At 36.6% G+C, this 16,556-nt stretch overlaps 1 protein-coding gene across 2 annotated transcripts in view; it reads right to left on the reverse strand.

Moving 5' to 3' along the window:
* Positions 1-4,270: 4,270 nt before the first annotated feature.
* Positions 4,271-16,556, reverse strand: part of slc38a3a (solute carrier family 38 member 3a) — a 46,861-nt gene continuing 34,575 nt past the window's right edge. For both annotated transcript variants that reach the window (XM_056248616.1, XM_056248617.1), the window contains 9 exons: positions 15,612-15,694; positions 15,310-15,368; positions 12,593-12,757; positions 11,666-11,745; positions 10,956-11,056; positions 8,180-8,304; positions 7,878-8,022; positions 7,237-7,340; positions 4,271-6,219 (listed from right to left, as the gene is read on the reverse strand). In XM_056248616.1, the coding sequence (XP_056104591.1) occupies positions 6,115-6,219; positions 7,237-7,340; positions 7,878-8,022; positions 8,180-8,304; positions 10,956-11,056; positions 11,666-11,745; positions 12,593-12,757; positions 15,310-15,368; positions 15,612-15,694 (967 nt within the window). In that variant the 3' untranslated portion in view covers positions 4,271-6,114. The remainder of the gene's footprint in view (positions 6,220-7,236; positions 7,341-7,877; positions 8,023-8,179; positions 8,305-10,955; positions 11,057-11,665; positions 11,746-12,592; positions 12,758-15,309; positions 15,369-15,611; positions 15,695-16,556) is intronic.

Consider the following 16,556-nt stretch of genomic DNA (forward strand, 5'->3'; position numbering starts at 1 on the left):
TGGGTTCCTCGCGCATTGCCAGCCAGCCCCTCGCGGATACGCCCACCGCGGGTGCTCATGGGAAATGAAGTTTTCCCGCAGTACACACACACAAAAAAAAAAAATCAGCTAGTAAATTTCACAATTAAAAGGAAAGTTCACCTAAAAATGAAAAATCTATCATTAATTACTCATCCCCATGTCATTCCAAACCTGTCAGACTTTCGTTCATCTTCTGAACACAAATGAAGATCTTTTTGATGAAATCTGAGAGCTTTTTGTCCTTCCATTGACAGCTACGAAAACTTCCACTTTGATGCTTAAAAGGGTCCATAAATAGATTGTAATACTAACCCATATGAACTGAGCAGTTTAGTCCAAATTTTCTGAAGAGACTTGATCACTTTATATGATGAACAGGCTTTTGTTAACATATAAACATTGGTCAGCAAACATAAACAGAAGCTCAACCAAATCTGCTTGATGCGCGAGAACAAACCTCATTCTGCAGAAGCTCAAACGTGCTGCGTAACACGAGAATGAACCTCATTGGTTCTTGCTGAAACTCAAACGTGCTGCGTAACACGAGAATGAACCTCATTGGTTCTTGCTGAAGCTGAAACGTGCTGCGTAACATGAGAATGAACCTCATTGGTTCTTGCTGAAGCTCAAACGTGCTGCGTAACACGAGAATGAACCTCATTGGTTCTTGCTGAAGCTCAAATGTGCTGCGTAACACGAGAATGAACCTCATTGGTTCTTGCTGAAGCTCAAACGTGCTGCGTAACACGAGAATGAACCTCATTGGTTCTTGCTAAAGCTCAAACGTGCTGCGTAACACGAGAATGAACCTCATTGGTTCTTGCTGAAGCTCAAATGTGCTGCGTAACACGAGAATGAACCTCATTGGTTCTTGCTGAAGCTCAAATGTGCTGCGTAACACGAGAATGAACCTCATTGGTTCTTGCTGAAGCTCAAATGTGCTGCGTAACACGAGAATGAACCTCATTGGTTCTTGCTGAAGCTCAAATGTGCTGCGTAACACGAGAATGAACCTCATTGGTTTTCGTACGTCAAACAAACATGCTTGAGCTTCCGTTTACCAGATCTGATGTGTACGTTGATGAATGCTAATATGTGAATAAAAGCATACATTCAATCTGTTCATCATAAAGTGATCATGTCTCTTCAGAAAAGTTTGAATAAACCACTCCATTAGTTTTACGATCTCTTTATGAACTTTTTGAAGCGTCAAAGTGGTAGTGTAGCTGTCAACAGAGGGACAGGAAGCTCTCAGATTTCATGAAAAAGATCTTCATTTGTGTTCAGAAGATGAACGAAAGTCTGACAGGTTTGGAACGAAATAAGGATGAGTAATTAATGACAGAATTTTCTTTCTACAGAAAATATTTACATTCAATGGTGTGGATTTTAAATTATAGAGTCAGAAATGTAACCAAACCAAAAATGAATTTAAACATTCTTTTTAAATGTGGTATTTATTTATTTAATGCATGAACTGATCAAGTTTATGAAAAGTTAGGAAAATAGCATCTGCCAAATGCGTACATGTAAATAATAATTGTATTTGTTTGTTTATTTAGCTCAAGCAGTAGAGCATGGCGATAGCAATGCCAAAGCCGGGGTTTGATTCAGGGAATAAATGAACTGATAAAGTATTTGCTAAGTTGTTTGGATAAAAGATCTGCCAAATGTGCAAATTTTAAATAAATAAGCAAAATTACTATTTACGAGTAACTATTTGTTGGATGTTTCTTTTGACAAAATTGCCAGTGTGATGGGTATAGTAGCTGGCTTTCTCTTGTTTGCTGTTCAATGACAAATGGCATTCTTTAGATTAGAGCCTCTGTAAGAAATCTCTTTTGTTGAGACGTATGTCAATATTGACGCACTGATTGCTGTATGTGTTCTGTATGAGTTGTGCTTAGGCAGGAGATGAAACCTTGTTCAAAGTAAATGCTCGCAATGATTTTTCCATATGGAGTGTGTTTCCATCGTTTGGCCAAAGCAAACAGCATCACGACAGAGAGATAGAGCTGTCTGTGTTTCATACCGCCCCCATGTGTCTGAAATTATATACATTCACACTATATTGTACATTAGAGACCAGCCCAAGATCGAATTTTCTAAGTTTCCTATGTAATTTCCGTATATTGTTTAATTAAACCGTTAAAGTATATTATTGATCGATTGATTATTTGATTGTTGAGTTTTAAAGCTGAAACTGCTCGTTTCTTCTCCAAGCTAATGTTAGCTTGTCCTAGCTTCTCTTACTGCTAAACTTCTGCATATAAACAAAACAGTTAAAAGTACAATGGCATCATTTCCTTGTGGGAAAAGTAATTACATTTTCTTGGTGTCTTTATGGATTCAGGTTGCACATTCAGGTAAACAGCTTTTGGAAACAAAACTGGAATAAATAGATCAAAACTATTGCGGTGATTACATTATACATATAACTGAGTAAATTTTTGGAATTCTATGTGTCAGATTTGATGTGTTTTTGTAACAAATTTTTTAACCAAATGTTAAACACATCGTGCGAACGTTTTCAGGAAACTGCTGCTTCAAGGCAAGATTCTGTTTTGACATCAACAGCTTTAGACTTAAGAGGACAATCAGCGAGAAGGAAAAGTACAAGAGTGGTGGTGGAAGAAAAAAAAATCTGCAGGTTTGATCCCAGGAACTTGAGATGTCATATCTGCTTTCAGAGAACTGTGACTCAACCTGCAATTAGTGTATGTAGGTTGTTTTAGATATAGATCTGCTAAACGAAAGAGCATTTATTTATTGTACACGTTCAATGAGCCACAGAGACATCATATCAACACTCACATGAATATGAGAAAAACACCTGTGAAGACTGAACCAAGAAAGTATGAATATTATTTATTCTTTTTTTATTTTAACATTGTTTACAGTACATTAAATGCCAGCAATGTACTCAATACTGAGAATAAAGAAAATAAAGACATAAACTGGCTTTTTAAAAAGCATTTTTAAAAATTACGTTTTAATCATCGACTAAACATCATCCGACTATTTACAATATATAAACTATAGATGTGCTTATAATATAAAGGGTTTACATTTATGTACATTATTTATAAATGCTGCCATGTAAGTAATGAATTCATATAAACTGTTACAAACAGATGACACATTCATTACATCACAAGGGAAACATCACGCTGACTGGACACAAGTACACAACTGCTAAAAAGACAATTAAATGCTTCCCCCTTCTGCTACTTTGTGAATCATTGCAGATTTGGAGATCATACAATCTGCAGGTGCTTAAAAAGTGCTGCTGTCAGCCCAGGCGTCAGCTCGGAAGCTACAAAAGCGGTGTGTGTGAAAGTCTGGGGATGGAAGCACAGCATTATGGGGGATCTTGTTGGTCAGGGTAGTTTCTGCTGCACCGCTGCTAATGTTATAGTTGCAGCAATCACAGATTGTACTTCTAAAGGGAAAAGTATGTATGCATGATTCATCATCGATGCTAAAAACTTCTAGTTTGTGCTATATGATAGTAAGTTAATAAGATCTAACTGGCTAGCTACCTTCATCATAAAATCAGTCATTTATGAAGTGGATACATCAGAGAGAAATACTCAGCATCATCATGAAGTCAATATTACACTATGAAATTTCACTCCAAATTCAGAAGAAATTCTATATATATATATGTGTGTGTGATTTTGGAGTGAAATGATACTTTGTTTCAAACTCATGTTCAGCGATCAGGAATCATTTTGAGTCATTAGATAAGGACAGATACTGGCAATTCTTTAACAACTGGCACATTTAGTTCTCAGGCTTGTAAACACACATTAACATACACTGGTAAAACAATGGGACACTTTTGTGCTTGAGAAACCACATTGGTGTGTCAGGCATTACACCACTACAGACAACATGTCACCATCACCAAAACACACAATTAAACGCTTCTTTACCAAACAATTAACCATGATCTCAATGGGTTATTTCACTGATGCACTTCAGAAATCATACACATATTTAATCAGTAAATAATTTATCTGTGTAATCCAAAACAGCACAAAGAGGGAAATGAAGTAATGAAGCATCCGACCATGATAAACAAGGATGTTTTGTTTTGTTGTTTTTTTTTCAGCCTGGAAAAGTAAGTAAGGATTGTAATTTGGAATATATTACAGTGCCTTTGCTGTCAGACAGGCCCTTGATGCAGCACCAGAAACATTTAAAACACTGAAAGAAGATATCGAGATATGTAATTATGCTGATACTGGTTCACAGATATGATGATTTATTTATATGTGTGGCTGGCCTATCCATTAAACATTAATTAAACAGACAAAATGAATTAAAAAGTACCACAATTTAAATGCACATCTCATTTAGACAGTCCATTACAGTACATTCACTGACTGAAATATTCTTTCTCCGTAAGCATAAAGAGGAGAGAACGCACACATTCACACACAATGAAACACCACAGTGTTACCACTTAGATCATTATGGGCCAGTAAGTGCTTGATTTATAGTATTTTAGGATGACGAGTTTCAATTACAAAGATTAAAATATTCATGATGTACCATGTTAAACATCCACACATTACTTGTTTTTTCTTCTTCAAACAATTTACAGTTAGTAATACATATGCTTTGTTCATATATCTGTCTACAAAATATATTATTAATCTATGATTATGTCAAACTGTCACGATGTCATGATTAAGTTGTAACTGGGTCACTAGGTCAAGAGATTGAGCGGAAGTTGTGCTTCAAATGAAAGTGCTACAGTTTAAGGTTTCTTTCAATAATCGCCAAATGACCTTGTGATCGGGAACCGATCTCCGAAATCATCCGACTGGTTCGGTTAATAGCATAACTAGAAGCAAAACTTTAATACGATCAGCTTTCCACTGAGCAACATTTACCACATGTACGCCATTTGCCCTGGAACTAAAACGTTTATGCGCACCAATGCACAATATTTGTTTCTCCAATCAAGGAGAAGACCCTGTGAATGTTTTTGTTTTTTTGTTTTTTTGTTTTTCTCTGCATATAAATCCAGAGAGTCTTTTAAAATCAGTCTGTCAGTATAGGACTCATGGGACCATTACATACTGACCCTATGATTAACTGTGCTTTCCAATCTGTGCTTTCCCATTGCAACCAGCAGTATTCATTAAAATATTCAAAACGTGCCTTTCACCATAATTTTTTTAGATCTGAATCTTTTAAAGATGGCATTTAAGCTGAATAGTTAAATTGTAAAGGGATGTGATAGATATCCTTGAGAGGACCAGATGAATTGGAATACTCTTCTATTTTCTATATCATATATATGTATGCTCATATACCTGCTAATAAATTTGTCTCTAAATATTGTAGAAAGGATAAACATTATAAATCCATATAAAAATGTGACATGTACATCTGTTCTATACGTACAATTTGCATAAATTTGAAATTGTGTAATAGACTGCAGCCAAATCGAGTCTGGATTCTGGATGAGGTCGTGTGTTGCCTCTCAACAGCCTTCAGTGTCAGATATCTCACAGCTTTTGCACAGAGTATTGCTATTTCTAACATGAGATATGATCAAATAAACACTTTAATAACCACCAATCCTCCCATCAGAACTGAGCACTTTCTGTGATTCTAATCTCTTGTGAATATGGCCAAGGGGTAAAGGTGAAAGGTCATGATATTGAGGGATGGATGGGAGGTTGGACCAGCTGATGAGTCCGTTTGGTTAGAATGCAAAATCCCTTTAGTTTGCAAACCCTGCATACTGCATGTGCTGTTACTATAGCACATACTGACTATTATGGGCTTTTGATTTTCTAGTTCTGGTCATCTTCTCCCCACATATCAAGCTTTAAAATTAATATTTACATGCCCTTTCATGACTTTAAATGGAATTAATGCCGGCCTGAGATGGGTCAACACCCCATTTACAGCACATGCAGGTCACAAGGCCAAATAATGCATTGATTGAATGCAACTAAAGCTAGGAATCTAGTGACTGATCACTGACTGATCTAGTGAGAGATTCTGCATCCTCCCCAACTACTGACCCGAAAATAAAATGAAAAAGCATTAACCATTAGAGGATGAGGTCTAATGACCACTGTTTCCTTTGCTGCTCCCTGACGTCCAATCAATGATGATGAAGCTCAGGCTCATTATCATAAATAAGACTCCTAAAATGGCGAAGCAAGCAGCCTATAACAAAAAGAAGAGAGGCAAGATTATTACCACTGCGATGTAATCTAAATATGCAGTCTAAAATTTGATTGGGTGCATATTCTGAAGAAATGTCTGGGTCAAAATAAAATAAAAATATATTTTTTAGCATCCAAACCAAAGCAAATTTTTTGAACATTAAGATTTACTTTTGTATCGTGCCACTTTCATGTTTATGATTTTAAAATTAAACACATTGGCCACGTACACACTGCGGCTAAATTCAGTAGTCATTCACCTTTTAGGGCTTAATCCTGTTCTGTACAAACACAGTTCAATTATTTACGGGAGTGACAATCGCATTCTACAACCGAATTAACTCCTGAAAATGCAGCGTAGTGACAACCGCATTTACAAAAATTCTACGCAGTCTTTACGGAACCGAACTGAACAAAGTTGTTAATGATGTATTTAAAAGTTTATCAGAAATGTCTCTCTCTTCTTTATGTGCGGAGCAAGAAATCACAGGGACGAGCATTGACTCATTTGTGTTTCCATAAATAAAACATTTTTCATACTTTCACCGCAAATTTCAACGCAATTTTAAATATAACAAAAAAAAAACACAACAATGAGAATTGAGGGGGGAAATGTGCGATTGTCATGAAAAACAATCTCACAATGCAAAAAAAATATATATATCTTAACAGCCCTAAAAAAGGCTTTCATTTTAAATATATATTCGGAATACAGTTTTTCTTCGGGTCAAAGGGGTTAAATATAACCTGGACATTTCTCAGAATTTCTCCAGGAACTAATTCCTGCAGTTTGCTGTAACTTGAGGTGAACTAGTTTACAAGTTTTCAATAGTTTGCGTCACACCAAAGATTTACCCGAGGGATTTACAAAGCACTTAGAATGATTAGTTTTCAGAGAATCTCAGTCTAAAAGTGTGAAAGGTTTCAAAGCATCAACATTCCTACAAGAGGCAAGAAACCAGATCCCACTTTGGATGAATGGGGGGAAACCGAATACAGTACGTCTGCAAGTACTTACAAGGATTTTCGGCGGTGAGCGCATGGGTTCATCTTCCTCGGGAACAATGCGGATGTAAAACACAGCAGGAAATATAAAGATGAGGCACGGCGCGGATGTGGCACCTGTGGAACAAATAAACACATGTAGACACTTACTTACTAAATGTAAACCTAAACCTTCACTAACATGATTCATCCCTCAGAAATAAGTCATAACAGTGTCAGAAAATCTTTAGTTAAAGCAGTTCAAGTTAAGTCTTAGTCATTTAAGGACAATTACATAACAATAGTGTCCATTCTTCTCTGAGGTAGGTAAAACTCACATGAAGTGGAGAAACAATTGGTGTTATCGAGTTAAGTGTGAAATCAGGAGAAACTATCATGTACTGTAATAAAGGGAAAGCATAATGGGACTTTGTTGATAATTATATACACATTCCAAAGGCGATTAATAATGCTGGTGGGGATTTATGCACGACTGGCACTGTGCGTACAGTATTATAGTCTGAAACTTGAATGCATGTGCTGATAAAAGCGAATGTGAGGTCCTTGAGGTTGCCATGGAACAGTACGCAGCTCTCACGCTCTTTTCACACTAATGGAACTTCAAAAGAACGAAAGAATCCAACATCACTCAAGAGCCGAGAGCACCAAACCTACCGATGATCCCGAAGATGCCCAGGATGTTTGGGGCGAAGATGACCAGTAAGTTGATGAGGGTGAGGAGGCAGACAGCTATGGCAATGTGACGTGGCCACCAGAAAGTTTTATTTGCGAAGAACATCTGCTGAATTGCTCTCCTTACCTGAGAAAAGACATGAAATAACAAAGCATTGAAATCAGATACTGAAATACTGCCTGTCATCCAATCCTGACTCCACAACAAAGTTGTAACTGGATAAGATGAAGTCTTTTTAAAATTGTAAAGTTTATGTGTGTGTGTGTAAGTGTGTAATACTCACAGGAAACAGCACGATGGGTACAGTGAGTGTGACGGCAGTCAGCACAGCTAGACGAACGCACAGGATGAGTGTGTCATACGGGTCAATTCGACTGTAGGTGTGCAACAGCTCGGCTTCCACTTTATCTACACACAAATAAAATCATTTGTATTTAAAATAAAAAAATCTAAAAAGGTTTATTCAACAATAATCAAAATGATGTTGCATTCCTCACTGCTTTAGATCAGTAGTTCTCACTTTTTCAGGTGGTGGACCATTTCAACAGAAAAACAAACATTGTGAAGCACCTAAAAACTAAAAGACTTAATAAATATTGAGATTAAAGAGACTGCTACTTTTAGGTATTGAACCTAAATGAGCCGGATATTTGCTAGCTAAGAAGTTGGATCAAATTGAATGACTTACTGAATGGAAAAACAGAAAGATTTAATCACAAATGAATGTTAATACAAATGATTTAACTCATTATTATTTGTTGATAAATTAGTTGATTCGTTCAATCTAGGGACTTTTTGTCATCTAAAATTATTTTATATATTTTCAGTAATGTTCAAAAGTTTGTGGTCAGAAAACTTTTTATATTTTGAAAGAAGTTAATACTTCATTTATATAATAATACTATATTCAGCAAGGATACATTAAATTGATCAAAAGACTTTGACATTGTTACAAAAAATTGTTAAATGAATGCTGTTCATCAAAGAATACTGAAAAAATGTATCGCGGTTTCCACAAAAATATTAAGCTGCACAACTTTTTTTCAACATTGAAATGTTTCTTGAGCAACAATCATGTGACACTGAAGACTGGGGTAATGATGCTGAAAATTAAGCTTTGCCATCACAGGAATACATTACATTATAAAATATATTTTAAAAAGTTTTAAAATTGTAATATATTGCACAATATTACAATTTTACTGTATTTTTGATTGAAAAAAAAATACAGCCTTGGTGAGTATAAGACTTTTTTCAAAACCATTTTAAAAATCGTTCCAAAAGGTTTATGTCAATTTTTAATCACTAAATCAACTCTCAGACCTCAGTTTGAGAACCATTGCATTACTCTTTTCCAGCGCACATTGGTAATGGTTTTCATTAATGCACAATGGCCACTAGATGGAGTGCTAACACTTTACCAACATGATCATGCATCTAACACAGATTTGTTGAATCAGATGATTAGATCTGTGACATCAACACATGAACATGCTGATACTTTAGCTGAGCAGGTCTCAATCTTCTCGTGTACTTCAAAAGCTCTGGAACATGAGGGTGAATATCTTGTGCGTAAAATAAGAAAATACACTCTTCCTCTTTACCACTGCAGTCACACTGATCGCACTCAGACTCTGACATCTCAACTTGAATGACCACTCAGCACATCCATCTTGACAGGTCTCACCGCCTCTTTCTCCTTAACAAAACCTCCTCCACTCTCTCCATCTCGTCTGAGTCACACTGTTGTCTCCTGATGTGTAAAAAGGTAGGGAGCTGTCCCGGATGACCAAATGACCTTTAATGACTGTGGCAACTACCCATCCCTGCTGCTTCATGCCCTGTACATATAACAATTTTGCCTTGCTCTTCACCCCTGCCCCTAGATGTTTGATTCATTCTGTATTAGCCATCCTAGCACATCCAACTCTGAATGTTATCTGCAATACAGTCGACAGAGGCTTCTGTTATCTAACTTTTGGAGACTTGGAAACAGTTAGGCTTAATGCCTCTTTACTGGCACAATATCTGCATTTCTATTGGTATTCTTAGAGGAAGTTCACACAGGGCATGTTTTTACATCCATCTGCAGCGTTTTTTATTTATTTACATTTTTGGTTTGTGTACACATGCCTCTGACTAATTTTAAACATTTTAAGATACTCCGTCTGGTTTAAAATAGTCCAATGCATTCTTTTCCTTTCATATCTGCTACATCTAACTCTTTGTCAACACAATAAAGGCCCTTCACACCAAGAACGATAACTATAATGATAACTATATTAGCGTCCACACCAACGGACGATATCGTTCTGTTTATTATAAGTGCGGACTGACATTTTCGTCTGCCGCTTTAAATGCTTGAGCTCTTTAAAAGAAGGATGGATTCTGATTGGCTGTCAGTGTTTTTATTGTTCATTAGCTGGAACAAAAATGTATGTAATCGTTATAGTTGTGGTGTGGACTCAGCTATTTCTTTTATATTTAGAATGATTTTTAGAACTATATAATTACCAAAACTCTGTTTAACACGTTCTCACTGATGCTATAGCTTAAGCCTTAGCAATGGCCTCGCAGCTAAATCAAGGCATATACAGTAATCACTCCTCCAATGCACATTTACCTTTGCTCTATGAAATTTCATGAGTGAAATGGGAATTTCAGTCATTTCATTGGGAATTAGTGCAATGAAGAATTGCCTAATGCAATGAGAAGCCCGATGATCTTTCGGTGGCAAAGACATTTCCTAATCAACCAACAGCAAGCCTCTTGGTTTGGCAGTGACCTGTGTTGGCAGAGATTTGTAAATTTGCAAAAAGCAAAGCTGAAGATCTACAATAGAAGAGGTGCTCAATTGTATAGTCATTATTTCCATATCACTCAATGTATTTTGTTACATCTAGTCAAGCTTTGACATTTTGATGAGCAACAGTGAATGTGACCAAACTTAATATGTCCCCAATTGTCACTTCTTGTTGTCAGTGCGGTACACATTTTCACTCTTTAGTACTCAGTTTCTACTATCTTGAGTAAAAGGGAATGACGGTAATCAGCCTCACCGATGAAGGTCAGATATCCAAACAGGGCAGCCAGGAGGTACATGATGTACATGACCGCAATGGAGATGTTGGAGACGTGTTGCATCTTTGTCTTTGTGGGGCTGAAATCAGAAAAATATAAGGATGTGACAAATAACACAGATAGACTAAGCACACTCCAACTCAAAATATCAGTTCATAAAGTGTATACAGTCAACACACACTTCAGACACATTTCAGTCTCCTTAAAAAATCTCTAAAGTGGTCGTAAGACATAATTATTCATACTAATGGTCTATTTCTACCACTTTGATGTCTATTTATAATAGAATGTTGAACAAGTATGTACTTGTATGTACTTGAAGGAATACTGTGGCATAATGTTGATTACCATAAGAAAATAATTTCTTGATTTCTACTAGTAAAGTCAGTATTTTAATGTTTACAGATTGGCCCTTTTCACTAAGTGCCTCACTGTAATCCAGATTTTTGCTTTTTTATAAGAAAGTGATGGAAAAACGTATGCCACTAGTGTTGTTGCTTGGGCTTAACTTGTATTGAACCCATACTATTCCTGTAATATCTGTTTAAATATGATAATTCCAGTCTGGTACACCACAGCTCTCCGAACAGCGAAGCAGATGGGTAGAGGTGCACAGCGCAATAGCCTCCATATGCACACACCGTGACTCATCTCTGATTCCAGAACTGTGAAAGATCTTGCCACCTACTTGCGCAGCTCCGTGTAAATTGGCAGCACCTCGGGGTGGCACACGAACGCAAATGCCAGGATGGGAACCGTGTAGGCCGTCTAAAAAAAATAAAGACACAGACCAGACCACGTCACCATGGATACAACAGCAGCAACCATAAAACCCAAAGTCCACACTTTAAAGCCCATTAAACACTGTAGCGCATTTCAGAGAGCTAATTGTAGCTGTGATTAAGTCAGACTTGGACAGAGCTCAGGCCTGGACTCACTAAAAATGCTGGTCCCGTGCACATCGAGAAAGACTGAACTTAACACTCCTGACTACAGACTTTTACACGTATCACTCTGACAGTAAAGGACATATGTGGGAAAACTGCACACGGCAATGTGCGAGTTGACACTTATGTATGTGCAGAAAATGCATTAATGCTCGAGACATGAATAATAAAGGACCATAGGCCACATACTGGAATAAATCTGGGCCTGTTTGGATACTGTCTTACAAAGTCTGTACTGAGCTAAGACTACATTGACAGAATTTTCATTTAGGAATGTTTCATGTTGGTGAATGTTTATAATTTTTCTTTCCTGCAATTAGAGAGCAAAAGAGAGGTAGTAAAATGCCAGTTCTTTCCTATATTATCCCAATTTAGCAAACCACTCAGCAATAATCTTTAAAACCACACTCCGTCAAAGGTTCCAAAATTCTTGTGCTTTAGAAATGTGAATATATTATCATTATATATTATCATAACATAAGCTGAAAATCCAGACTGATGCGCATATAAGCCCACATATATGCGAGTCATGCAACGGATTATTGGGAACTACAGTATGTGTAATTTGATTCCTCTTAAAGTCTTATGTCACATGACTCAGCATGATTTGAATGAATGTCACAGCATGATTTCAGTACATACGTATTCTAGATTACGCAATGACATACCTGCGAGTTCATGTTAAAGAGGTGAGGGGTGCAGGCAGGGTCACCCTCAGGGGTCATCTCCACTCCTCCGTGGTCAGACGCGATACTTGTGTTAAAGCCCACCAACGTCCTGTTATGGGAAAAGTCCTCAAAAGGACATTTCACCTGGAACTTCTTATAGATCACCTGGAGGCAGGCAAGAGATTCAGTAATTAAACAAAACTCGCATAGGTTGCGCTAATCTCACAATGAGTTTTTAAGGGTTCATATCTTTTAATAATTGTTCCCTTAGGGTCCACTTATCATAAGTCAAAGTTTTTCATGACCATTTCAATCCCGCTTTCATGCTTTTTTAGCATTTAAAAGGGCTTTTAGTATTATTTTTAAAACGTCCCTTTTCAGGTCGTGGTTCACCTGTCTTTTTGTGTCATTTGTGCTCAGTTTGGGGCTCAAGTTTTTTTCCCTCCCCAAGTATGAGCTCCATATTGACCTATATCATACTATATAAGCCAAAAACGCCTAATGTATAAAATATTATACATATGCAATATTTTTGCATAAATATTATACATATGCAATTATTTTCTCTAAAGGTTTCAATAAACTGCTCCATTTAAAAAAAAATATTAGACATATGTCAGAGTTTACAGGGTTAAGTTGATATGTAAATAGCTGATTTATTTGTTTTTCCGATGACAGAAATCCAAGGAGGAATCGTGTTTACTGCTTAGTTTCAAAAGATGGTGTTTTGAGTTCTGAAAATTACATTTACAAGTTACAAATTCATAAATGAAATTATTATTATTGTTCTATTTCATTTTAGCTTGGTTTCTCATGATATGACCCCTTTAATCCTGAAAGGTACACTGCTTTATACTGTAATGTTATTCATCTGTGTCACATGACTAGCCGGACGGGAACGAGAGAACATTGGGGTGGCTCTGGTGCAATAATATCATTTGGTGCTTGTTTCCGATCACAGCAGGGATGATGAATTGAGTGAAGAAGAGAGAGGCAATGTTATCGTATTCAGAAAGGACCATGGTGTAAAGACTGCCACATCTTCACATTGGATTCATGTATACAGCCAATGCCACACGCTCACACTAGCATGAGGACAGAGAGAGTGAGAGCCGTGTGCACCGATTAAAGCTCCCCTCCGAAACTAGGTCAGTGAGGTGCACTGAACACAACCCCACTCTAAAAATACTAAACACTCTCACACACTCATTCTGCTGGTGGAAAAGATGAGCACATCCTAAAAACCCCAGCTTACTATAAGATTTATAAACTGCTAATTGGAACGGTGTCAAGATTAAATATTAATTTTCATGCTCTCAGCACATTATTCAGGAAGAAATGTCAAAATAACAGAGTACTGCTTCATGATGGGAATACTAAGCAGCACATGGCATCTGAATGAAACAGATTTAAAGGGATAGTTCACCCAAAAATGAAAATTACACCCATCATTTACTTGCACATGTTGTTAATAGTAAATACTGAGTAACTTATATATTGCCAGATAATTTGTCTTTTTCTGATCTGCCAATGAAAACAGTTCCAAACAAAGCTTAATAGAATTAAACATGGTGTGTCTCTGAGCAACACATAGTAGTGGAGTTTCAAATGAATCAGTGTATTGAACGGATCGATTCGAATGGACGGAATGAATTGTTTAATGACTTTTTGCCTACTGACGTATCGATGTAACATCTAAAACACAGACTGAGAGTCTGTCTGGAGCGAACAAAAAAGCTGACTTAGTTATCCACCTTATTTTTCAACATGGAAGTAAGCTGTTTTCTGTGAATGTGCAAGACTTACGATTCATTAGCCGCTATAGGGAATTAAAGGGATACTCCACCCAAAAATGAAAATTCTGTCATCATTTACTCACCCTCAAGTTGTTGCAAACCTGTATGAGTTTCTTTCTTCTGCTGAACACAAAGGAATATATTTTGAAGAACGATTGGAACTTTGGCACCATTGACTTCCATAGTATTTTTTTTTCTACTATGGAAGTCAATGGTGCCAAACAACTGTTTGGTTCCAACCGTTCTTCAAAATATCTTCCTTTGTGTTTAGCAGAAGAAAGAAACTCATACAGGTTTGCAACAACTTGAGGGTGAGTAAATGACGACAGAATTTTCATTTTTGGGCGGAGTATCCCTTTAAGAAGAATATCAAAGTACAGTAAAAAATTAAAACTGTTTGTGCTACAAACCAGTGTGTTTATTATGAAGGTAGTATGATGCCATAAAGAACCGCATGCGCAGGGTAGGATCTGTGAACGTGTGCATAAGATTGCAAGCGTAAATAAAATGTGCATGTGCAAGATTTGTAAATCGCCTTTCAAGTGTATTCGTTATTCGTAATCGTAAGTGTAATTCATATATTGTGAAACTGCAGCTTCATGCTACGCAAAATAAATATGATCTGTATTCTTCTGACTTCCATTTCCCCGCGCTTACACTTTTGGCACGTTTTCTTCGCACAAATACGGCACTAAAAAAAAAGGTGCAGTGCTAAAAAAAAAGCACTGCGAGCCTTGTATGATGCAAAATGTCCAGAGAATTTTTTTAATAATGATCCAAAGTCCAAACCACTTGTCAATGGTTTATATGTGGACACATTTTTTAAACATGAAAGTCATAAAGGGATGAGATGAGGGTAAGCAAAAAAACAATTTTCATTATAGGTGAAATATTTTTTTTTGACAAGGTCAGCAAACATACCGAAATAAGGAAGAAGACCATACAACTGAGAGAGAAACCGCTGGTGTAGCCCAGGTACCCTGAAACACACAGTGTGATGATTGAGGAGAGCCAGTGATCGTATACAGCAATTACCCACAACACTTCTATGAGCAGTCTGACCAGATCACATCTAACCCTTTATTAAGATTCAATACTTTTACAATTCAATAAAACATGAATATAAGCATTTTACATTATGTGGTTGTGCAGAAAGGAAGTTGTGAGCAGAACAAGGGGTGTGTGCAATCAGACATTAGAATTAGAAGTTTGAGAAAACTTACCGAGCTGCTTCATTAAAGCTAGCGGCAAGATGACACTGCATGATACAATGACGACCAGGTAGTTTCCGTTTACAAACCACTCCCTGCCAAATAAATCAAAGAAGAAAGGCAAACACAAAAAAAAGAATTATAAAATGGATCACAGTTAACTTTCTTCCAAACATGATAACTTCTTGTGAATTCACAATCACATTTCCTTAAAAATAAAAAAATTTGTGTGTCCATGCCGAAATTAACCGTCATCTTTTGCGTGTATGTGTACGCCGTTAAATGTACGAGCGAAACGAAGCAAAATGTATATTTACATCTGTGGAGCAATATTTTTTTTCCTAGGATGGTAGGGGAAGACTCATAAATGGTATTAACCCCAGTGACGGGTAGGTTTAGGGACGGGGTTGGGGTCAAGGCGTTGATAAACACGCTGAAAAGCGATTATGCGTGTTGATAGCACGCCAAAAATGTAAATACGAATTGGCGTGTCATACATACGCCATTTCATGAGATCAGTCTGAAAATGACTAAGCTTAAATTTTTTATTCATTTCAGTTTTAGGTTAAATAAAAATATTGGCAAAAACAACAAAAACTAATAAAAATGACAAATGCACATGACAAAATTACTCAAAACTTTAACAAATATTAAAATGAAAACTAAAAAATATATATACAAAATAAAAATATACAAAATAATATATACATATATAATATATATTTTGTATATAATATATACAAAATAAAATAAAACATTTATAAATACTAATTCTATACACACACAGAGCGGAGATTGCGCTACACACACGGAAACAGGAGCACAGAAACTTATCAACGCAGCCCCGCAACTTTAAGTAATAAAGTAGCTACTGAATCGCTACATTGTATTTCTCAACGAGCCGTAACTGATGAAAATAACCGCCAGTTTTACCCTTCCGGTCAAATATTGCGCTGC

Source organism: Rhinichthys klamathensis, unplaced genomic scaffold (assembly GCF_029890125.1).
Source record: "Rhinichthys klamathensis goyatoka isolate OS25496 unplaced genomic scaffold, OSU_Roscu_1.1 h1tg000056l_1, whole genome shotgun sequence".
Taxonomy (NCBI): domain Eukaryota; kingdom Metazoa; phylum Chordata; class Actinopteri; order Cypriniformes; family Leuciscidae; genus Rhinichthys; species Rhinichthys klamathensis.